The 25,588-nt window shown below is 32.9% G+C and overlaps 1 protein-coding gene across 4 annotated transcripts in view; it reads left to right on the top strand.

Moving 5' to 3' along the window:
* Nucleotides 1-25,588, top strand: part of PRIM2 (DNA primase subunit 2) — a 342,100-nt gene that overhangs the window by 59,662 nt on the left and 256,850 nt on the right. For all 4 annotated transcript variants that reach the window (XM_031964687.1, XM_031964688.1, XM_031964689.1 and 1 more), the window contains exon 7: nt 5,169-5,306. In XM_031964687.1, coding sequence (XP_031820547.1) covers nt 5,169-5,306 — 138 coding nt within the window. The remainder of the gene's footprint in view (nt 1-5,168; nt 5,307-25,588) is intronic.

Here is a 25,588-nt window from a genome sequence, read left to right as displayed (position 1 = left end):
TAACTTAATATTTTATATTTTACCCCATTATATGTAAAAACGATTTTTAACATTCATTTAAAACTTTTTTTTTAGTTTCAAATTGTCTTTACTTTCTACCCTTTGCCCCTCATTGAGAAGGCAAGTAACTGATATAGGTTATATATTTGCAGTTATAGCATGTTGATCATGTGGTAAAAGAAGACAGACAAAAAAACTGACAAGAAAAATAAAGAAAGAGTATGCTTCAATCTGAAGTTAGATTCCATCAGTTCTTTCTTTGATAGCATTTTTATTATAAATCCTTTAGAATTGTCTTGTACCATTGTATTACTGAGAATAACTAATTTATTCACAATTGATCATCATAAAATATTACTGCCACTATATACAATGTTCTCCTGGTTCTATTCATTTCACTTTGTATCAGTTCATATAAGTCTTTCCAGGTTTTTCAGAGACCATGTGTTCTTCATTTCTTATAGCACAATAGTATTCTATCATAATCATATCCAATAACTTGTCGAGATATTTCCCAATTGATGGATGTCTCCTCAGTTTCTAATTCTTTGCCACTGCTAAAAGAGCTGCTATAAATATTTTTGTATATATAGGATTCTCTTTTTTCTTTCTTTCTTTTTTTTTTAAATCTGTTTTGGATACAGGATCTAATAATAATATTGTTGGGTCAAAGAGTATGCATGGTTTTATAGGTCTTTGAACATAGTTCCAAATTGATTTCCAGAATGTTTGAAACAATTCACAAATTTCACCACCAATGCATTAATGTCTTATTTGCTCACAGTCTTCCAACATTTGTCATTTTCTTTTTTTTGGTCATATTAGCCAATCTTATAGATGTGGTGACATCGCTCAGAGTTGCTTTAATTTGCATTTCTCCAATCAGTAGTGATTTAGAGCATTTTTTCCCATGTGATTGTAGATAATTTTGATTATCTCACAGAAAAAACTTTTTGTATCATTTACCATTTATTTCGAGGAATGGCTCTAATTTCTATAAATTCAGTTCAGTTTTTTATATATTTGAGAACTGAAATTTTTATGAGAGAAACTTGTAAATTTTTTTCAGTTATGAATACTATGTCTCTTTCTCTATTCTATTTTCATCCTCTTTATTCTACTTTTTCTCCTTTCATTCTAAAAAGTATTTTGCTTCTCTTCCAGTTCATCTTTTTTATCCCACCTCTTATCTCATTTTCCTCCTACTTTCCTGTATGGTAAAATAGATTTCTATGCTCAACTGGGTGTATGTATATATTATTTCTTTTTTGAGCCAATTCTGATGAGAATTAAGTTTCATGCACTTTCCTCATTTTCCCCTGAACTATAAAAACTTTTATGTTAGACAGTTTATCCCAATCTACTTTTCCCATTCCTCTTTTCCTAATACATTTCTTTTTCTCACCCTGTAATTTAAAAAAATATATAATCCTCCTCATATTCAACTCTGTTCTCTCTCTATAGTACTTCTTTTTGCCCTAATAATGAGAAAGTTTTTTGGAATTACAAATATCATTTTCCCATGTAAGAATGTAAATAGCCTAACTTTAATATCTTATGATTTCTCTTTCCTTTTTACTTTTTTATACTTCTCTTGTCTTGTATTTGAAAGCCAAGTTTTCTATTGAGTTCTGTTTTCTTCATCCAGAATGCTCCTCTATTTTATTAGATGTCTATTTCCCTCCCTGGAGGATTATCTGTTTTGCTGCATAGGTGATTTTTGGTCCTAGATCTTTTGCCCTTTGAAATATCATATTCTAAGTTCTTTTATCTTTTAATGTAGAAACTATTAAGTCTTGTCTTCCCTTGACTGGCTCCATGATATTTGAATTATTTTGTTTGCAGTATTTTCTCCTTTAGTTGAAAGTTGGAATTTAGATATAGTATTCTTAGGAGATAGCATTTTGTCATCTCTTTCAGAGGGTGATTGATGATTCTTTTAATTTCTATTTTACCTTTTGGTTCTAGAATGTTAGGAAAGTTTTCCTTGATAATTTCTTGAAGGATGATGTCTTTTGTGAATTTTTTTTGTTTTTTTGCCTTTTCTCTGACATCTTGGCTCTACCTCATTCAATGTGAGTAGTGGGGTGGGGAGGGTACCTGCTTTTACTTAAAACACAAATAATATATCTTTTCATTATGATCAGGTTTACCCTGGCTCCTACCCACAATCAGAAACTCAATTGAAGTGGTGAAAGGTTCACAGCATCATCCACCCAATTTCTAGGTATCTGAACTGGGACTTGGAATTTATGTCTTTATCTAGTATTTTTTCCATTCTACATTACTGGAGAAAAAATAAGGTGTTTTTTTTTGTTTGTTTGTTTTTTTGTTTTTGTTTTTGTTTTTGTTTTTGGATGACTATAAGGATGTTGTTGTTAAGTCATTTTTTATATTCATATCTGACTCTCTGTGATCCCATTTTGGGTTTTTTCTTGACAGAGATACTGGAGTATTTTGCCATTTTCTTCTCCAGCTCATTTTACAGATGTACTCTGTATATATATATAGATACAGTCACTCAGCTAGTAAGTATCTGAGGCTAGATTTGAACTCTTTAAGATTAGTCTTTCTGGTTCCAAGCCCAAGACTCTGTCCACTGTATTACCTTGCTGCCCTACTATTAGGTGTAAATCTAGTTAAATTATGTTAGAGAATTCTCTGGTTTTATAGTACTATTCCATTTTTGGAAGGTCATTTTTGAACGTATAAGCAAACAGCTTATACTTTGAACAAAAAATATTCTTCCCTACAGCCTTCAGGAGACTTAAGTAAATAATTAAACTTAGCTTAGACAAAGCAGACTTCTGCATTTTTCATACTTTTTTTTGGATTAAAATGTCAGTTCACATATATTGACTTTTAATTCAAGTCTTTGTATTATATATGCATCTGTAAAAATCATTGATGTGATTTAGCTCTGTATTTTTTGAAATACCTTTTTACAGGGTACTCCAGACAAACTAAGAAATGAAATATGGCCCCAATGTGCCAACTATTTTAAGTAAAGCAATTTTTTTTTTGATGGGAGAGGGGAAAAGAAGAGAAAGAAGTTAGGTCTCCAGAGCAGAAATCAAAGCACTTTGCTAATATTATTCTTATTTGAAAGATTTTAAAACCTCTAAGTTAGAAAGTAGTTCTCAGATCTTTTAAGTGAAGTTTGTCAGAGTTTGTCATTTATAAATGTTTTAACTTATCTAAATCTTAGAAAGTCTGATATTTGTATCATTTTAGGGTTCAGTAGAGAAAGAAGGTGGGGTCCTCTTTCTATTTAATTTTTTGAAGGAGAAAAATTCCTTTACTCTGGAAAATCTTACATCTTGTTTTATTCACCTGGGTCATTTTGTGTTGTACTTTCTCTGATGATAGTCACATCTGCTTATCCAAAAAGGTTTAGAATCAGTCGCTGTAATAGTAATAACATAATAAATAAGTCTCAAAGTATCTCTCTTCCTAATGTTATGTTTTTGCAGTCTACCATATCAAGAAAACCCTAGATGGGGTTACAAAGAGTCAGACATGACTGAGCAGCAACAAAACTTTTATGGGCAGCTAGATGGCAGTGGGCCTGGAGACAGCAAGACTTGAGTTCACATGTGGTTTCAGATACTAGTTGTGTGACCTTAGGCAAATCGTTTATCTTGTTTGCCTCGGTTTACTCATCTGTAAAATAACTGGAGAAGGAAATGGCAAGCCATTCAAGAAATACTGACCAGTATCACAAAAGAATTGGATAAGACTGAAGCAATCAGATGAAAACAGTTACATAATAATAAAAAGAGGTTAAAAAATATTTAATAGTAAAAATGAACACTAAAATTATTGTTTCATTATTGACATTTTCTAGCACTGGGATAAACTATTTAAATTTTTACAGTGAACAAAGATACAGAGAGATGTGGAGGCTACTTATATATTATTTCAATAGTTTTTAGTAGTACATATTTGTATTCTTTAGTAGATCATATTTTATTTACTTGATGCTATATAAAATACAAAGTAGCTGGTAGTGATAATTTGGAAATCTAAAGAATTGTGGGTTGGTAGAAATTTAAATTTTTAGCTTGGTAAAGTAATGTGATAGAAAAAGCTTAGGCATAAAGTCAAGTCCTGACTCTACCACTTAGTTGTGTGATGTTCAGCAAGCTGCTTCAACTCACTCTAAGCTTATCTTCATCATCTGTAAAATGGGAATTTGTGATATCTTTGAAAAGAGGTTGTAGGAAGAGGAGGTGAAATAAATGTCTGTGAAAGTGATGAAAAAGTCAAGTTTTATAAATATAAAGCATTATGGTGATAATTAGAATTAGAATTATTTTTGTTAGTGAGAAGCCAGGTTGCTAGTATGGCATAGGTATAGAGTCGTTCATGATGTAGAAAGTATTATTACCTCCAATACAGAGAGAGTGTATAATTAAAGGCAAGTAAGTCACTTTACCTTTAAGTATCCAGGTAATTCTATGATTATCAGTTGGAAATGAGTGGAGATTCTGAATCTATAGAGGGAGAATCCTGATCATTAATGAAATTACAAGTCATTGATAAAATCACAGGTTGAGGACTTTTTCTTTATCTCTTCCAATAAATAATTACCATAGTTATATGGAACAAAAGTAAGGTCTTTGCTATATTCCTCCTATCTCCACATATGTATGATTACTTGTGAACCTGGAGCAGCTAGATGATATAGTAGGTAGAATTTTGGGACTGGAATGACAAAAACTGGTGTTAAAATCTGGTCTTACACATTTACTTAGCTGTGCCATTCTGGGCAAATCATACTTTGTGTGCCTCAGTTTACTCATTTATAAAAAAGGTATTATAATAATGCTTACCTCCCAAAGTTGTAAAGATCAAATGAGATGATAAGTGTAAGAACTTAGGATAGTGCCTGGAACATAGTAAGCACTATATAAATGTTAGCTATTTTATTTAATGTAGTCAAGTGATTTCATATGATTTATTTGTATTACTTCTCCCCCATACAATCCATTTTTCCCATTTTATGCAGTATGCATTTATCCTTTTTCTATTCTTTTGGGTTTGTTGTGATGGATGTTATTTCTTAAAGGAAGCACTGTCTAAATGTGAGTTTTATTTAGATTTAGCACATATGAAAACCGAATTTGTTACACAATAACTTATTTTCCTTGGCTTTCTACTTCCAGGTTCCTTTTGCTGATGCTCTGGATTTGTTCCGAGGAAGGAAAGTTTATTTGGAGCATGGCTTTGCGTTTGTGCCACATCAGGATATTGTGTCAATCATCTTGAATGACTTTAGAGCCAAACTGTCCAAGGCTTTGGCAGTAAGTACATCACTTGATTTTTTTTTTTTTCAGAGCTAACCTTATCTCATCCGTTTTTTGACTCCTGACTCTTTTTTATTCTTTAATTTAACAACACAGACCATATTGCAGTTTTATCATTTAAGAAAACTTAGCTGATGATGACTAACCTATGTTGATGATGCTTAAAAAGAATGAACAAATAAGTTGAGCAACCTCATACTAAGGTGTGAGGTAAATGCAAAAAGCTCAGCAGCATATTTTATCCTCTGCAGGAAAATTAAAGGCTGCTATTTATTTTAAAGATTTTTATAGTTTTTCTAGTAAGAAATGAAGTTCATTGAATTTGTAGCCTGGTGGGTTCCTAATGCCTAATTTTTTTTTTTTTAAAGCTGTGAATATGAACAGGGAAAAAACACCAAACATTGAAAGAAGTCCTTTTTTATATCAGTTGAAATTTCATTAATTTCAAAATCCTTTTGTTTTTTTCAAACTGATTTTGTAAATTAATTCACAGAATTAAAAGATATGTATGTATCTTTCTGTACTTTGGGTAGTATAGCATTAAAAAAAATCTCAGATTTCAAACTAAATCTAATGGTGAGCGGGACAGATTAACTTAATGAGGGAGAAAAGAGAAAATGCCCTGTAGTAAATGAATCCACTAAGGGCTTGCAATTCTGGCAATACCTGTATGCTCAGGTATATCTTAATAATTTTTTTAAATGGTTTTTTTGGTCTCATTTTAAAAGACAAATTTAGTTAAATTTTAATTTCTGTAGTTTGATAAATGAAAATAATGTCCTTCATTATTGAAAATTCAATAAATGTTTTCCTTAAACTAAAGAAAATTCCCTATGCATAAGTTAAATGAAACAATTAGGGTCTGGCTGTTTTGTTAGTTCTAACTAATAGGAAATTGTCTGTGTGTGTGTGTGTGTGTGTATGGAGGGGTGGGGCTCTTACCCCTGATTTGTGGAACTCAGTGATTCAAATTTTTTTATTACTGATATTTTGAGAACAAGGCATATATTCTCAGTTGCTTCTGGCTGAAATATGACTGATATATTGTCATTCTTCTTCACATATAAAGAAGCAAAACCAGAAACAAGTGTAAAGTTCAGATAACCTGGTTCTCCTGCCTGGTCTTGAGTATTTCAGTTATTAAAGCTTTCATCCCAAGCAGAGATCTCTGTTCTTCTGTGTTTAAACCACTTTACTACCCAGAGATGTTAACCAGTCAGTGAATGTAGATGTGCTCATTGGGTACTTAGGTGTACAGAACAAAACTTAGACTTGATCCTTTTTCTCAAGTAGTTTTCATTCCAAACTGAAGAAGCATTTGAAAGTACAAAGGGCTAATGAGTGATGGAGCTTGTAAGAATTACTTCTGTGACTTGATTTTGCTTTGAATCTCAACTATTTAGCCATAGTACTTGGTACATTGTAAGTGCTTAATAAATGCTTCCTCCCTTCTCTTTCTTACTTTTTCCTTCCTCTGTATTTTTTTTTAATATTTTCTTCTTATTAACCTGAAGAAGTTCTATATACATTTTGATGTATCTTAAAATCTTTTACACTGAGTGTTTTACCTTAATGTTTGGTAGGACACTGTTAGGATCTTGTTCTCCCAGTTTGGAGCTGAAATCAGAGAGAGAGTTCCATCTGTTTAAAAGTAAAAAGGAATATATTTTGGTGCCATTGCAAATACCAGAAAGAAAATTGGAAGTAGCTACATTAAGAAAATATGATGAGTAAGATTTTGAAAGTTTCAAAATAAAATAATTACTGAAGGCATAGTTCTTTAAGTGGTGGTTATTTAAAAATATATACAGTTGCATGATGACCTTGTCTTTTATTATGTAGGTTAATTGCAGGTACTATATCCAGGTAGTTGCAGGTACTTATTATAGAGAACATTAGAGTGGTCCTATTTTTAAAAAATCAAATTCTTATTTATTTTGGAAGAGGTATGTACTATTTTATTTTATTTTTCTTTTTTATCCCAAACGAAACATTTTTAAGTTATCCCCCCCCCAAAAAAAAAAAACTGAAACATTAAAAAGCATTTGTTTCTTGACTGTTCAGTATTATACAGATTTCTGATTAAGTTGCAACATAGTTTGTAGTACTCAGAACATTGAGTGTTTTTTTTTTTTCCATTTTCATTCGAATTTTAAGTTGCTTTATTAGCACTTGCTGATTACATTTACACAGGTTTCACTTTGCAGTTTTCATTTCAACCCAAATCCTGGCAAAAGTAATCAGAATTGGCTGTGAAAAATGATTCAGTCCTCCTGAGTATTTTTTGAGCTAACTACTTTTGATTTTGTAACTTCTCATCTAGTCCATATCACAAATAAATTAAGAATAAATTAACTCCTTTTTTTTATAAAACTTGTGTTGTACAGATTAACTTGGAAATAATTTTATCTAGTTCTTTCTTTAAAAATGAAGCTTTTTTTTCCCATATGCATAGTATTTTATTATATTATCTTAAAGTAGAAGTTATGTTTTATTTTTTTCATGTGAAAACTTGAGAAACTAAATGTGCGTGTAGATAAATGTCAGAACATTTGATTTTCAATTGGAAATGGTCTCAGCCTTTGAAAAGAGTATGTCTAGATTTTCAAGTTGATAATATTAAATCATTGAAAATTTGACAGTGATCTTAAAATTCACCTTAGGGTCAAATTTCTAACTTCTTTTTTCTTCCTACAAAATTATAACTTTGTTCTCGGTACTTCACTAAAGAGCAATTTAAAGGTTTTCAGAGATTGCCCATTGGATCTTGATTGCTATGAACAGAAAATTTTGTTGTCATAGTATTTATAAGATAGTAATAGAGGATGTAGGCAGGACAAAATGATGCTGAAGATTCAGATCCAAAAAGTTAATTAGATAATGCCAAAAATATATATAGCTATCCTTAGTGTGCTTGATGATTTTTAGACTATTTAAGCTATATTCCTAACCTTATTAGAACAATTGCTATTATTTTTCACTGCGTGTCTTTTCACCACATGTTTTTTGGAGTTATTATTAGAGAGTAGAATAATGGACCAGGTCGAACATTGGGCCAACTCTAGTATGGATTTTTTTCTTTTTACATATTGAGCAAATTAATTTGGATAAATTTATTACTAAGCCCTAGAAGATCTTAAATTTAATGAGACAACTTTGAACCATTTAGAATGACTCTTGATTAATAGACTCATATTTATTGTTTGTAGAGGAAATTTCCTTGGCATGGTTGCTGCATTGTAACGTAAACTGTAGGATTATATAATTTTGTTAAACAAAGTACTGTTTGTAAATGATATAAAATGCTATTGGGATATAGAATTGGATTATTTTTGTATCTCAAAGTTTTTTGCGTGATGAGGTAGGAAGAGGCAGGAATTGAAAGGGGAAAAAAACCTTCTCATTGGCATATATTTGCATAGACGTAATACTTTTATGATTGATATTTTGACAGTTTGTTATATTTGTTTTTATATTTGATAGTAACTGGTGGAGGGGGAATCAAATTCCCACAAAAAAAAAAAATCCAGCTATTTTATTTTATCACTATTAGTATGTTTTCTTATGGTCATCTTTTTTTATTTAGTAAAATTTGTAAAAATTGTAAAATCTGTAAAATATATAGAATGATCATATACTAAGTATAAGAAAAGTTACTCTTTGGAAATTCAGGATGAACTTGGAAAAATGAAATATTCGAAAAACCTTAAGGTGTTTTTGTAAAAACTTTAATTAGATTGAAAATGGAAGAAAATTAAATAGAATATTTGCTTGCAAGCACGACACTCGACCTGTTTTAGTACTTGGATGATCTGTGATTTCATATTTATTTTTGTATATTTTGTGATAAAATATTTGTGTACTTGTTTCATCCTTAGATACAAAATAAGTTTTCACAGGGCAGGCATGACTTTATTTTCCCTTTTATATCCCCACCATAATTTTTGACACATATTTGAGTCTAAATAAATGTTATTTAATTGCCTTAATATGGGTGTTCATTTAAATCAATCCATGCTTTCTCATACTGTGAGATTTCTTGCCATTGTTCCTCTATCAGTTTCTCCAGAGAACCACTTACTCAACCCATTTGAAAACTTTCTCTAGCTCTTTTGTAGTTTTATGGATACCAGTGTAACACTTTTTATTGGCTATCTACCCATTTTCATTCACTCTTAACATATAATTACCACCTTGCCCTGACGTTTTTTTCAGTTCAATTTTTTTCTTAATAATTTTTCTCCCTGTAAGAGACAAACATCTTTTTTTTAAATTAAAGCTGTTTCTTTTCTTTCTTTCTTTTTTTTTTTTTAAGATTATTTGGCAGCTTTATTTATTTATTTTTTAATTTAATAGCCTTTTATTTACAGGATATATACATGGGTAACTTTACAGCATTAACAATTGCCAAACCTCTTGTTCCAATTTTTCACCTCTTACCCCCCCCCTCCCTAGATGGCAGGATGACCAGTAGATGTTAAATATATTAAAATATAAATTAGATACACAATAAGTATACATGACAAAACATTATTTTGCTGTACAAAAGAATCAGACTCTGAAATATTGTACAATTAGCTTGTGAAGGAAATCAAAAATGCAGGTGTGCATAAATATAGGGATTGGGAATTCAATGTAATGGTTTTTAGTCATCTCCCAGAGTTCTTTTTCTGGGCATAGCTAGTTCAGTTCATTACTGCTCCATTAGAAATGATTTGGTTGATCTCGTTGCTGAGGATGGCCTGGTCATCATCAGAACTGGTCATCATATAGTATTGTTGTTGAAGTATATAATGATCTCCTGGTCCTGCTCATTTCACTCAGCATCAGTTCGTGTAAGTCTCTCCAGGCCTTTCTGAAATTATCCTGTTGGTCATTTCTTACAGAACAGTAATATTCCATAATATTCATATACCACAATTTATTCAGCCATTCTCCAACTGATGGACATCCATTCAGTTTCAGTTTTAGCCACTACAAAAGGGTTGCCACAAACATTCGTGCACATACAGGTCCCTTTCCCTTCTTTATAATCTCTTTGGGATATAATCCCAGTAGTAACACTGCTGGATCAAAGGGTATGCACAGTTTGATAACTTTTTGAGCATAGTTCCAAACTACTCTCCAAAATGGTTGGATTCGTTCACAACTCCACCAACAATGCATCAATGTCCCAGTTTTCCGCATCCCTCCAACAATCATCATTATTTTTCCTGTCATCTTAGCCAATCTGACAGGTCTGTAGTGGTATCTTAGAGTTGTCTTAATTTGCATTTCTCTGATTAATAATGACTTGGAGCATCTTTTCATATGACTAGAAATAGTTTCAATTTCTTCATCTAAGAATTGTCTGTTCATATCCTTTGACCATTTTTCAATTGGAGAATGGCTAAAGCTGTTTATTTTCAAAACATATGCATAATTTTTAACATTCATCTTGAAAAACTATGTGTTCCAGATTTTCTTCTTCTTCCCCTCCAGATGGCAAGTAATCCATATATATTAACCATGTGCATTTATTTTGTACATATTTCCACAATTATTCTAGTACACAAGAAAAATCAGATCAAAAATCAAAAAATGAGAAAGCAAATAAAATGCAAGCAAACAGCAATAAAAAAAGGTGGAAATACTATATTTTGATCCACACTCAGTTCCCACAACTTCTCTCTCAGTGCAGATGGCTCTCTTCGTCACCAGACCTGCTGAATCATGTCATTGCTAAAAAGAGTCATGTACATCAGAATTGATCATCTTATAATCTTGTTATTGCTCTGTACAATGATCTCCTGGTTCTGCTCATTTCACTTGGTATGAGTTCATGTAAGTCTCTCCAGGCCTTTCTGAAATCATCCTGCTGATCATTTCTTATAGAACAATAATATTCCATAACATTCATATACTATAATTTATTTATCCATTCTCCTATTGAGGGACACCTGCTCAGTTTCCAGTTTCTTGCCATTACGTAAAAGGGCTGCCACAACCGTTTTTTGCACACATTGATCATTTCTCCTTTTTTATGATCTCTTTGGGATACAGGTCTAATAGAGATACTGCTGGGTCAAAGGGTATGCAGTTTTACAGCCCTTTAGACATAGTTCCAAATTGCTCTCCAGAATGGTTGGCTCAGTTCACAATTCTATCAACATTGTATTAATGAAGAGACAGACATCTTACCAAAAGCTCTGCAGACTTGCCAATGAAGCCAGGAAAAGATTTTCATTCATGATCTTGCAAGAACAGGTGTCCAAAAAAAATAGGCACACCCTTAAGGCACCAAAGCCTAAATTTTTGTACCCTTTCTCAAAGCAAGTCCCTTCCCTGATACCCCATTGGCTGGGTGTTATGGAGGTTACAGCCTATCTGGAGTGCCTGATTCCCCCAAAGGAGGCCCCATCCCTAAGTACTTAACCTGTTGGCTGTCACCTTCTTTGGTCACAGTTCCTTGTAAGTGACTGTATTGGCATCCCTCTCCTGATTCCCCATGGCTGGGTACTACAGAGCTAACTGGAGCATCTGATTCCCTTATGTGAGTCCCTACCCCTAATCATGGCTCCCATTGGCATTCACTTTATTTGGTCATGTTCATGCAAAACCAGTTGCATGTTCTTTATCATACAGGTGTTCACAAGTGTGTTGTTACTTAGGTACGCCCCACTGTGATGCAGAAACAAGATCTTTAACCCATTTTCTAGACCCCTCATCTTATTTTTGCCATTTACAAACTTGCAGCCTCTGATCGCAGGGGTACGTCATCTTACTTCTTAAGCCTTTAATATGTTCATATGTAAAATGAGGTTATATTAGATCATAAGAGGAAGCACAGATTTTAAAGCAGAAAGAACCCTCAGACCTTCTAATCCAACCCTCTCATTTTACAAAACCATTTAAGTACTAAGTGCCAAAATAGGATCTGACACTAGCTCCTCAGACTCCAGAGCCTTTTCCATTTATTATGTTTCCATTATGTTATGTATAAATGTAGATGTATTATATAACATAATACACTGTAAAATGTTATGTAGGTAGCATAGCCAGTATTCAAACAGAGGTGTTTCGACTCTTTGGGTCTGTTTTCTTCTTATCCTAGCACACTGCCCCCTCTTTGCTTTTAGTTGTAGTGGTAAGAGAGAGGCGGGGTTAAGTGGCCTGCCCAAAATCACATAGCTAGGAAGTGTTAAGTGTCTGAGACTGGATTTGAATTCAGGTCTTCCTTACTCCAGTACTGGTTCTCTATACAGTGCACCATGTAGCTGCTCCATAAGAATTGTTTTTTTTTTTTTTTTTTTTAATTTTTAATTTTTTGTATTGTTTTTATTTTCTATCTGTTTAAAAAAAAAAAAAAGAAAAACAGAAAAGTGAAAAAAAAAATAGAACAAAGCATCATAATGTGCCCAGTAGAACATCAGGGAAGATTCAAAAAATATAACAAGTTTTCAATTCAAGAAAGGATACATAATTATAGAAGAAATTATATTCATAAGAGTCTATCTTTACTTTCTTGTAGGTTATTCTTTTGTTCTCTGCTGTGTACTTTTAAATTTTTTTTTTTTTCTCCCTTTCATTTTCTCCTTTCCCCACGCAGGCTATAATTAAGCACAGATATATCTAATACACATACACCCACATACCTATCCACAGACGCACATATGTGTATATGTACACATATATAAGGAGACCAGTATGCATAGATATCTACATATACTTAGGTACACACACACACACACACACACACACACACAATCTCTGCTAACTTTTCTATTTTAATTCTGCTCCTTAACTTGACTTTTTATTACTTAACTTTCCCCTACTCTTGAATCCCTCTTTTGTCGTCTTCCACCTTTTGCTTCCCCTTTTACTTATCCTTCCCCACTCATAACCTTCATGGTATGTATGTTGTGTTGCCTATTTAAACCTATTTTTGATGTAAGTATATTTTCAGAACTAAGAACTTTTGTGGGAGCAAAGAATTGGAAAATGAGTAGTACCCGTCAATTGAGGAATGGCTGAAAAGGTTATGGTATATGAAGATAATGGAATATTATTGTTCTATAAAAAATAATTTTAGAAAGGTTTGGAAAGATTTATATGAACTGATGTGGAGTGAAACAAGCAGAACAAGGAATATATTGTATAAAATAATAGCAAGAATGTGCTAGAATATTTTCCAAGGTGTTGTCCCAAGGTTTCTGTGATTACTAAAATAATTTTTCAGAATTAGATTTTTTATATGAAATTAAAAGTAATGATAGCTGGAGATATTTTTTTCTTTTTGGTTAGAATAAAGCATTGAAGATGTACTTTGGACAAATAGGCAGCCTGAATAAGTACATAGATGATCATTGTCATTATTAATTTAAAAAATGTTTTTATTTAACAAAAATCTACCTTGTCTTTATCCCACTTTTTTCCTCTTCCCTGCTATTGCAAGAAGAAAGACAATACCCTTATAACAAATATGCATGGTCAAGTGAAACTAATTTTTACATTCTCTTTGTCCATCAATTGTGTCTTAGTCTGTATTCTTCTATGTCAAAAGATAAGCAACATGTTTTGTAAAGGGCTGAAATTCTTAAAAGGTGTGCTTGAATCAGACAACTGAGCACTTAAGGCTAATTACTTATTGGACAATGATTCTATTAGCATATGTTTGGAAAAATGGCTCTTCTCACTGTTCCACTCTGGTTCAATCTTTGATAATCCTAGGAAGGATTAGAGAGTGAAAGCCAGACTCACTTTTCAGTAGGATGCAGAGAAGAAAGGTTGGTGGTGAGCCTATGGTATTTTGTCTGTCTCCTTCACTTCTCCCCCTAAAGACGAAGGACTTTTACTTATCCTGACTCCTGCTGTTCTTGAGCCCTCCAGGGAGTTAGCCTGGACTTTACAATGTTTCATCATGGGACCCTCTGGAATTGTGATTGGTTTTTGAATTAACCATGATTATTAAGTCTTTCAGTTATTTTTAAAAAATTATCTTTGTTCTGCATCAGTTCTTGCATATGTTCCCAGTTTCTCCAAAAGTGCCCCTTTCATAATTTCTTATGATACAATAATATGCCATTAATTTATATAATTTTTTCATCTAGTTTCCAATTGATGGACCCTCCTTTGATTCCACTTTTTTGACATGCCAAAAAACTGTGGTAAATATTTTTGTACATAGATCATTGGGAATTTAAACCTAGTTTGAAAAAAATATTGAAAAATAACAAAAAGCATAAGAGAAGGAAATTGATTTTTAAAATAGTTAAATGGTTTGATTGACCAGTTCCCAAAACACTACCTGTTTTTTTGAGGGAGACTAATTTACTTTTTACCAAATTTAAGGTTTTGAAAAGTCCCCATCAAGTCATTTTGAAGGCAATTGAAATATAACTTAATCAGTAGAAGGTGTATTAAGTATCTTATAATGTGACTCTATCCCAAGTCTTTTCAGCCTTTTGAGAACTCTGATTTTGTCATCTCACGAGTAGATTAGTTTTGCATTCTATCTATGAGGTCTTTCATGAGAAGAGACTGAAGTAAAAAACCATGTTCAAAGAGAGCCTTTTAAGATGTTTGTAGATTTCCCATTTAGATAAAAAGAAGAGGATGAGAAGTTTCCAAGGAGATAATTGACAGATGAATAAGCTACTGTTTTTCAAAATCATAGTAGAAAGAAAGGATTTTTCTTTTCACAAAGGATTTCCTTTTTCTCTTTTTAAGAATAGCAGTCAAGTCTGTGGTTGAACAAGTGTTTGTTGCTTTGGATAAAAATATGCCATGTAGGCACTTGATCAAGTTATCTCATTTCCAAAGAGCACTGAATCCCCTTTTTAAAAAATCCCTTATCCTCTTCAGAAGCTGTGTATAGTGTAGTTTTATAAGCCATGGTAAAAGAAAAATGGATGCTTTTGAATTGTTACTAAGAATTATGTATAAATGTTTTGTCTGGTCTCACTAGTCACTTTCTTGGGGCTGAAATGGATTTTCTCAGGAGTGTAGCTCTACAAAAGATTAATTTATTCAGGGTTATTGGAAAATGGGTTGATATGGGTAAGGCAGTGCAACCTATGCCAATAGGCAATAAAATTGGTAAATTATTATGAATTTTTCAAGTGTCATATGAACTAATCCAATAACACCTTACAAATGTTTAACAAACCAAACTGTTAAATTGCTTACATATACTTGGTAACTATTTGAACTAATTCTTTTTTTTTTCATATTGTTATGTTCTAGGAAGACAAAATATTATAACTGAAAGGCTAGAACATGAATAAAGACTGTATTTACTTTTTGAAAACATTGTAAGAGAATATTAATTTAGTTAGAATTAATTTAGAATTTATGATACTTCAAATGAGGATGGATCAAGATTGATCTTTGCATTCCTTATTAGAGAAATTTTTTTTTTTTTCTGAGACAATTGAGGTTAAGTGATTTGCCCAGGGTCACACAGATAGGAACTATTAAGTGTCTGAGGCCAGATTTAAACTTAGGCCCTCCTGACGTCAGGGCTGGTGTAGAAAAAAAATATTTATTTTTATATATATATATACACACACACTCCATCCCCATCCACACACATCATATAAATTATGTTATTTAACATTGTGATTTATATAGTGCTGTAAGATTTGCATAGAACTCTATATATTATCCTATTTGCTCTTACTTGCAACTTTCACTAACATGTGCTATTATAACAAACTAAACAGAAGCTTAAGAGAGGTTAAGTGACTTGCCAAAGGTCACACAGTTAGTAAATGTCTGAGGTAGAATTTGAATTCATGTTTTCTTGACTTCCAGAGCTATTTCCATTGTAGCACTATATAAAGTGAATAGAATGAAATGATTACTTGCTCAAGGAAGCCTACTCTTTTGAAAACCCTAGGAAGAATTCATTTATAATAGATTCAGAAAATTAATGCACTAATTGTTACCTGTTCATTAAAAATTTTTTTACTAGGCATTACTTTTGTTTTTATTGGCCATGAACCATTATTTCATCAGTCTAAGGAACTCCTAGAAGTCCAAAATCCCTCTACTAATGCAGATTTCTAGTCTTTGTAATTTGTATTCTTGGAGGGATGATTGATATCCTGAAAGGGCTCATTGACATATAGCTAATAAGTATCAGAGATTTTCCTGACTTTTTTGTGTGTGTTTTTTCATTATGCTAAAACTTTTGTATTTTTCATTATACTAATATATATTTTTTTCATTATACTATATATATAGTATATATATATATATATATATACTATATATATAGCATAATACCATGCTAATGTGAAATAGCCCTTGTGTAAAAGATATCCATTTGATTTCTGATGTCATATTTTTGGATCAGATAAGCCCTACTTCAAATAGCTGGGAAAATTTTGCTATTCATGGACCTCTGTTTCCCATTGGGAAAGAGTTTACTCCCCTTTTGTACACACACAGGTTTTGAGGTGATGACATATTTTATTAACCTTATAATCATAACATATATTACCTCAAACCTTCTTTCTTGTCTCTCCTTAAAATATATAGCTAACTCTAACAAAATCCTTATTAGTAAAGTTCCATAGTCTGATTGTATCATTCTCTTCTTCAAGAAGTTTCTGTGGTTCTCCATTGCCTTTAGGATAAAATGGCTCTTCATTTTGTCATTTAAACTTTTCAAAGTCTCATTCCAGCCTATCTTTCCAGGATAATCATGCATTTATCATTTCAGCAAAGTAGCATACTTATAGTTTCCCCGTATACAAAACTATATCTCTTACTTCTTTACCTTTGTACAGACTGTCCCCTATGCCTAAGATGCTTTCTTTTCTGACCTCTTCTTTTTGGAATTTTTTAGCTTCTTTTGAAGATTAGCGCAAGTGCTGCCTTCTTCAAAAGATCTTCCTCATACCTCCAGTCATTATTATCTCCCCCTCTCAAAAATCACTGTGTGATTCTTTTCTATCTTAAAATTGAATTTTTCTATTTATATTGTAATTGCATATACTTCCAGGAGAATAGAAGGCCCTTAAGGAAAAGGACTATCTCATTTTTGTATCTGTATTTCTAACTCCTAGAAGATTGATTGGTGAATAGTTTCTTGCACATAGCAGACACTTAAAAATGTGTGTCGATTGATTGACTGAAATAGGGGAATGAGAGAAAAAGTAAAATGAAGCCCTTATGAATTACTGGGTTTGAAGCACAAACTACTAGAATGACCCAAGCTTCTAAGGATCCTTCTTGCTTACTTTCCTACACAACTTCCCTTCCTGAAGAAGGGTGGAAGAACCACTAAATCACATGAAATTATGATAGACGTCATATTCTATCTTTTCCATCATGTTTTTTTCTTCCATTTTGTTGCCTACTGGAAGTTGGAGTGCCTTCACTGGTATCTCTAAAGTTATTCCTGCCATTGCTCTTCATTTCTTTGATTCTTCCTAAAGTGTCTTGTTATCTTCCCTCTGCTGTGCCTCTTTGCTTTGCTGCAATCAGTATTGATTAATTGTGGCAGAATGATAAATTGAGGCATGGTATCCACCTGAGCAGAGGGAACACAGCCATAGTTCTAGAACAAAATCTGGAGATATTTATTGAGCAAGTATGGCACACATGCAGGGGAGCAGTTGACCTAGGTCCTACTTCTCTCCTGGAGTTCTCTGTGACCATCCTTCTACTAATGTCAACTACCTGTCAACTACCACCTTATTGCTGGAAAATCCATTGCCCTGAGTTATCATCTGTGGTTGTTGTCATGGCAGCCAAGACTCTGCCACTGAAGGAATTGCTTCAGGTTTTTTCCTGATTTTTTTTTTTTTTTTTGGATGGATGCTGGATGTTGGGAGATGTTATTGACTTGAAGTTTTAGGGGCATATCTCTTGTCTTGTAGACTGGGGATACAAAGCCAAAAATTAAACAATTCTTGACCTACAGTAAACTTATGGGTATGCATAATATTTATGAAATAGATCCAAGTTGTTTTTTTGTTTGTTTGTTTTGTTTTTTTGAGAGGGACAGCTAAGTGGTGCAGTGCTGGGCCTGGATTTCGAAAGTCTCATTTTCCTGAGTTTAAATTTGGCCTTAGAAACTTACTAACTGACCCTTGGCAAGTCACTTCACTCTGTTTGCCTGTTTCTTTATCTGTAAAATGAGGTGGAGAAAGAAATAGGCAAATCATACCAGTATGTTTGCCAAGAGAACTTTTATATGGGTTTATGACGAGCCAGACATGACTTAAAAATGCCTGAGAAATAGTAACAATTTATAAATGGAGTGTTGTATTTGAGGAAGACCAAAACAGGCTAGTTCTATTAAATTGTAGACTATGAGAAGAGGAGTAATAGGTAATCAAGCAGAAAAGGCTTGTTTGTTCTTTCATTTTACAGATGAGGTTGCAAGAGGTTAAATCATTTGCTTAAAATCACAAAGAGGCAATAAATGATAGAGCTAGGATTTGAATCTAGGCACTTTGATTCCAAATCCAGGACTCTTTGCAGTGCCAGTAAGTGTAGGAATATTTGCAGACATTATTGGCGTCATGAGCATTTATATACTATTTTAAAGTTTGCAAAGTGTTTTGCAAATATCTCTTTTGATTCTCACAATAATCTTGGAAGGTAGGTGCTACTATTAGTCCCATTTTATAGAAAAGAAAACTGAAACATTTGCCTCGTATGTTCTAGAATTATTTTTGAATTTTTGGATCAGTCTCTTATTTTGAGTTTTCTACTTTTTCTGTGTTCTATTGCATCTCTTTCTGATTTCCAAGTGCTAGTACCTCTCCCTCCATAACTGCCTTGTGTTTATTCTGTATATATATATTTATATTTATTATTTATATAATTTTATATAATATATATTTTATACAATAAAATAAATAAATGTAAATTTATTATTTATATAATATTTATAATATATTTATATTGTTTCCTCCATTCATTTCAGTGTTTATTTCATTTTTTTCTGTTTTTCTTTTTGCATATTTAGTGCCTAGCACAGTATTTAACATGGAATACATGCATAACAAAAGCTTGTTTTTTGATCCTTCTATATTGCATTTGAGTATTTGTTTTCCTAAACAATTCCATCATTACTAAGCGATTTAAGAAGATATCTTCTCTTTCTTGCTTTCATTCATTTTATATGGATAATCTAGATTCTACTTAACAATAGCTTTTGTATTTCGAAATTTGTAAGCCAGGTAAATATAAATTTAATCAAATCATTTATCATCTATTTCTTATCTTTGAAAGCCTCACCATTATTTGTAGTTTGATGGTGATACTCTTAAAATACTTTCTGAGACACATTCCTCATTAAAAGAATTTTGCTTCATAATTGACTTTGCTGAATTTTTCATTCAGTAAAGGCATCCACAATTGTAGGTTTCAGGGTGATTTCAGATCTCTTGCTTCTATATCACATGATTTTGTAATTAACTTCTTTATGTGGTTTATTATTTTTTGGTCTTTTCTTTGATTAATCAAGTTGTTGGCTGTAATTTCCTGGTTGAGTGAAGGTTGTGGCTACTTTTCAAAGCCATTGCATTATTGGAAAGCAAAAGCTAGTGAGCCTAGCCAGTTATCAACATGGGGGGGAAGTCTATGCATTTTTTAAAATTTTTTTTAACTATTTCAGTTTAATTGATTTCCTTTGTGATTCTGTGCATTTTATTTTATGCATTTTAAAGCATTATTCTGAGGGGACCATAGGTTTCACCAGACAACAAAGGGGTCCATGATATGTCCATGCATACAAATATCACACACATACATGTATGTGAGACGATATGGTAGGATTCTATTTTTTAAGGATCTCTAATTTTTATTGGTGTAGTTGTGTATTTCACTGTGGTAGGTAGACAGAATTAGTTGCTATGGCCAAAAAAGTGATTACTTTGCAAACACCCAGGTGCAAAGTAATCACTTTTTTGGACCAAAGAAATAAAAATCCCTTAGTGGGAATGTGTTGGAACTCTTTCCAGCTAGGTAGAATGTGTCTCTTTGAGGTCTTTGAGAATCTAGAGTCTAGAGAATCTAAAGTCTACTTTAATAAGGCATTTAAAAAAGATGCTATTTTCCCAAGAGAATGGCAGTCAGATAAAATATGGTAGCCCCTACATCTATACTTAATTTCAGCCATGCTTCATTCATCTTCCTCTCTATATTTATTTTTTTCACTGTTTTGGATATAAGGTCCTTGAGGGCAGGTACTATCTTTGCTTTTTTGTTTGAATTTCCAGTGCTTTATGTGGTTCTTGGCATATGGTAAAATGCTTAATACTTATTCATTCATTCATTCATTCATTCATCTCTTTCTCTGTATTTAGTGCACCACAGAAAAACTTTATGGTTTTACACTGTGGGAAGAGTTATTTTTTGCATCAACTACTAGGCACTAATATGTCTCATTTTTATACTTAGCAGATAGTACTTATGTAATTGTCAGGTTGTTTGTACTAATATTTTGGTGGTCTGTTGACTGAGTAAAATTATAAAGTGCTTCAAAACAGGATCTTGATTTTCTTCTTCAAAGTATTTGGTACAGCTTTGTTTATAACTTGTTTAATGTTGACTGGCTATATGTGAATGCAGTTGATTTTTCTTTTTTGTCAGTATAAGCAGGAACTATGTACTCACCATTTTTCACACATAGCAGCAAGATTTTTTTTACTGATTCATCTTTTTGAAGCTTTTCTATGTTTTCTAGGTTCTCAGCAATTGTTAGCTGAGAATTTGTCATTAAATTTCAGAGCTGATATATACAAATGACCATAGTGCCAACTAATAATGTACAGCAAATACATACAGTCAGTGCAAGCTGTAAGCTGAGTGTTTGACTAAGGTAGGAAAGGTCACAACTACCTGGAGAGTTCATGTTAGAAAGTCTTGTTGGAAGAGGTAGCATTTGGGTTGGCTCTAAGATAGGAATTCATCAGAGGACAGTTGGCATTCCAAGTATGGGGAGATGTGAGCACTACTGCATGGTATTGGGAAAGTGGGAAGTATGTGTGGGGACAAGCATGGATGGAGATCTATGAAGGATTCAGTTTGGTCATGTGGAGAGAAGTTATTTGAGATCAAGTTGGAAAAGCAGTACAAATAGGGGAGGGCTGCAAATTTAAACACGAAATTTCAATTTGAGAATACTGATCTGGTCCTGTCTTCTTATGTGGAAAATTGGGAGACTGAGGCATATAGAGGTTACTTGTGATAAAGGCAGATTTTGAAATTTAGTCTCCTAAATCTCATTTCACCTCTTCAAGAAAAACATATACTGAAAGAGGCCTACTTGCCTTTTCTTTCTAGTATACTGAGGAAATGAAATGAAGTTTTAAATTCTTTAGTCTAGTCTGATGCTTTTAGAATAAGGTGGTATTGGGCAGGGTAGAGGGCATGAAGTATGGTAGTATATTTGGGACTTTTGCCCATATATTGAAACCTAACTAATATTCTAAAACGTTGCAAATGACAGTAGCCTTGGAATTTTTCTAAAGAATCTGTTTGCCAGATAATTGGCATTAGTGGAAAAAGTATCATGGGGAGGGAAATTGGGAGACTAAATCTAGTTTTGGTTGTGTCTCTAATGGGCTATGTGACTTAAGGAGAGGGATTCAATTTCTCTCAGCCTCAATTTCCTCAGCTATAAAGGGAGGAAGTTGAATCCGATGACATCTGAGGTTCTTTGACACTTTTGATTTCCAGACTGCTCAAAATTAAATGGAAGTTGCTTGTACTGGTCTAATTTTTCTTCTCATGACAGTTCTTTTTAAAAATATCTGGGTAAGAAGGTAGTTTTAGAACCTGTCCCCAAACTAATGAAGCAGTATTCTTGAAACTGATTCTAAATTCCATTGTTCTTGAGAATGGCAACTTCATCCTTCATAAAGTGAAATCTCCAGAGTAATCTTCAGGTTAACCTCTTCTGTGACCATCAGTCCTAGGTAGCAATATTTATGTTCACCCTTCCTAGGGAAATTAAGTAATTCCCCCCCTCAGAGGAGAAATGATCTCTATGTCATCTGGACTATTTAGCAATTATAATTACACTTTTATAATCATAAATCTAGATTGAATGAACAAGAGTTGTTTATTATTATTTAACCAAATTACTTAGCAAAGTTGCTTTTTCCCCCACTGAAGAGCATTGCTTTCATAGACACATGATTGCACTGAAACACAGATTTTATCCATATTACCTACTTGTGATGAGAAAATATCAGTAGATTCTAGTTGCTAGGAAACAGCAGAGTACTGAAATAGCTTTTTTTGTACTTGTAAATTCAGTTCTATGACAGTTCCACTCTCATAGAGCAAAAATTTATTCAGTCACTACAAAGAAAGATGCATCACCTTTTCAGTTTCCAATTTAAAAATTTTATGCAGGGGTCCTGAGAATACAAGAAATGTTACAGGATGATTAAGTGTTGAAAGTGTAATTTTTAACAGTGACTGGACATTTGTAAGAGATTGTATGGTTTTTGTATGTGTAGATGAGAATTTCAGACTTCTTAAAGTCAGCTCTTTCACAGTTTAATGAGAAAGAGAAAAGCAGAGTTGAATCAAAATTAAATACAGTAAAACTTGGTCTCATTGCCATTGTGTTAGTTGTGTCTCATATGAAATCAAGCAGTTCCAGTTTAGGAACATAATAATTATCAAGAAAAACATAAACATTACAAAAATATATCATAATGAATTACCCTGTCTAGACATTGGAGAATAGAATTAGAGGATGATTTTTGGGTGAATATGCATTTTGTAGGTGAGTTAAATTGGTCCTGTTCGTGTTAAGACAATTTTTCAAAAATCACATGAGAAAGAAGGGAAACTGGCTTCAAACAAGTTCTTGGTTTAAATGTCTCATTTGCTATGTGGCTGAGAATTGAATATATTAAGATTTGCATACAGTTTACTTTAGAAGTTCTTTGAATGCATAGGTATGTTACCACAGTCTTTGAAGTTTAGAAATAAGTTACCAGAATTGACTTTCTTGTCTTGACTTTCATGTCTTTATGAGAAACTTCACTGCTCATTGTAGCAAATGTGGTGATGTGATTTTGTAGACAAGTAACATGATGAGTACTAGTATAAGAAAGTGAATTAAGGGTACAATAAATTGACAAGCTTGAGAGCATTTTATTGTGATTTCATGGAGGGTGAAGGAAAAGTCATGACTTGTAGTTCCCCAAGGTATTTTAAATTGTTGAAGGTATAAATGACTTTTTCCAAACACTGCTGTCTTATAAATGGAGGAAATTGTACTTAGTATTAACTCTCTTAGAAGGTGAATCTCTTGTGAGGAAAAGCCTCTGATATATGGAACTATATTTATTTCACCAGCCACGTGGTGGGGCCCTTTTTTCATGACTCCTGATAATGAGCCACAGGTATGATTTTTATTGTTCTGTCACAACCTTGGTATTTTATTGGTGTTTTTGTGAGAGATTGCATTTCATGCCTCCCCAAGATAAAGTGTTTGACTTGGTATGAAGTTATAATTCATACAACAGCCATTGTTAAAAGAGGATAATTCATGAGTAATGTGTTCTCTATGAGTGATGTCTCTTATAGGACTGGTCAACCATTTGAGGTTCTTGCTAACCCTGATTTTTTATTTCCCAACACTGCTTTTCATGTGACTAATCTTATATTTTGGGGTCCATTATCTTATTTAGGAAGAAAATTATGATTGAATGCCAACATTGTAAATGTTTGTTTATTTTGGAATAGAACATTCTTAATTTTTAAAAGTAGTTTGAATGATAGGATCAGATTTTCTATTATAAGCTACTCATTTGGTTCCCTGGATCTCAGCTTCCTTATCTCCTAAATGAAGACACTGATCCATTGTTCCTCCCTCTCTCCCTCCCTTCCTGCCTCTCTTTTTCCCTCCCTCTTTCCTTCCTTCCCTCCCTCCCTCTCTTCTTCTCTCCCTTCTTCCTTCTCTCCTTCCCTCCTTTCCTCCTTTCTTCCTCCCCTCCCCCCCATTACTAAGTTGAGCGCAGAATGATAAAGTCCTATGGAAGGAGTCTTCCCACCTCTGTTCTAATTTCAAGAGAGCAATCCGATAAAATGACACATTTCTGTCTTAGCAAAGTATAGAATGCTACCTGTCTATAGAATCTACTATAGTCCTTAGATAAGCCAGTAGTCAACAAGCTTTTTAAAAGTGGCCTTTGGTATTGTTATCAGTTGCACAATTTAAGACCTGATATCTTTCAAGGAGAAAGAGAAAATAGGAAAGAATAAGCATTTTATATGTTACCTACTATATGCTATGCACTTTCCAAATGCCTTGCAAATATTATTTCATCTGCTTCTCAGATAATCTTGTGAGGTATGAATTGTTCTTATCTTCCTTTTATATTTGAGGAAACTGTGACAGAGAGTTAAGTGACTTTCCCATGGTCACACAGCACATGTCTGAGGATGGATTTGAACTCAGGTTTTTTGACTCAAGGCCCAGCACTCTATCTATTGTGCCACCATTATGAATGTATTTATGAAGAATGAGAAACATGATTTTATTGGAATGTGCCACTAAGAGACAAGGATATACTTTGTTAGAGCAAGTACAATGTTAAAAGAAATGAAATATTTAAAATGAATGTTTTTACACTGAAGGTTAGCTGCAATGTGGTAAGAATAAGAGCTGGTGGCTCTTTAAAGGTTCTGAGAAAGATTCCATGACAATTTGGCGATATTGATTCTATTTCTATTAATGGGATCAAGTTGCTTTGGTTTACTCTTGATTTGTAAATGAAGAGAGAACAATATAGGAAGTATTTTGTTAACTGAAGAAGTGTACCCAGTTTATACCTTGTTCCCATATCTCTGATTTTGATAGCCAGATGACATTTTTTTTTTTCTTTGATAGGATTGGGCTTTTTATTTGACAAAGTCTTCTTAGGATCAGAAAAGAATCATAAAGTTTATCCTTAACATTTGATTGAATTGTTATTGATGAGAATGTTCCTTTAAATGATAGAGATCACAACCCATTCACACCTTTTCATTCTGTATTTTTTTTTGTTTGTGTGTTCCCATAACTCCTCCAAGGAGGAATGATGGACTGCAGATCTTCTGTACTTCTTTTAATGTTGCATTGTAACACTGGGGCAGTGATAGACCTGCTCCTACATTTCCTGAATCTTTGATGCCATTTCTTACATGCATTTCATCATTGGTTAAATGTTTATAACCTATTTACACCCACCATGTTTTTCCATTGCTGTTTGCGATCCTTGCGATTTTGGAAATTATGATATATTATGATGTATAGACATATGGCATCCTTG

The sequence above is a fragment of the Sarcophilus harrisii genome, chromosome 4, assembly GCF_902635505.1.
Source record: "Sarcophilus harrisii chromosome 4, mSarHar1.11, whole genome shotgun sequence".
NCBI classification, from domain to species: Eukaryota; Metazoa; Chordata; class Mammalia; order Dasyuromorphia; family Dasyuridae; genus Sarcophilus; species Sarcophilus harrisii.
Note: the sequence above shows the minus strand (reverse complement) of the source record. Positions and strands in the feature narration are given on the sequence as shown.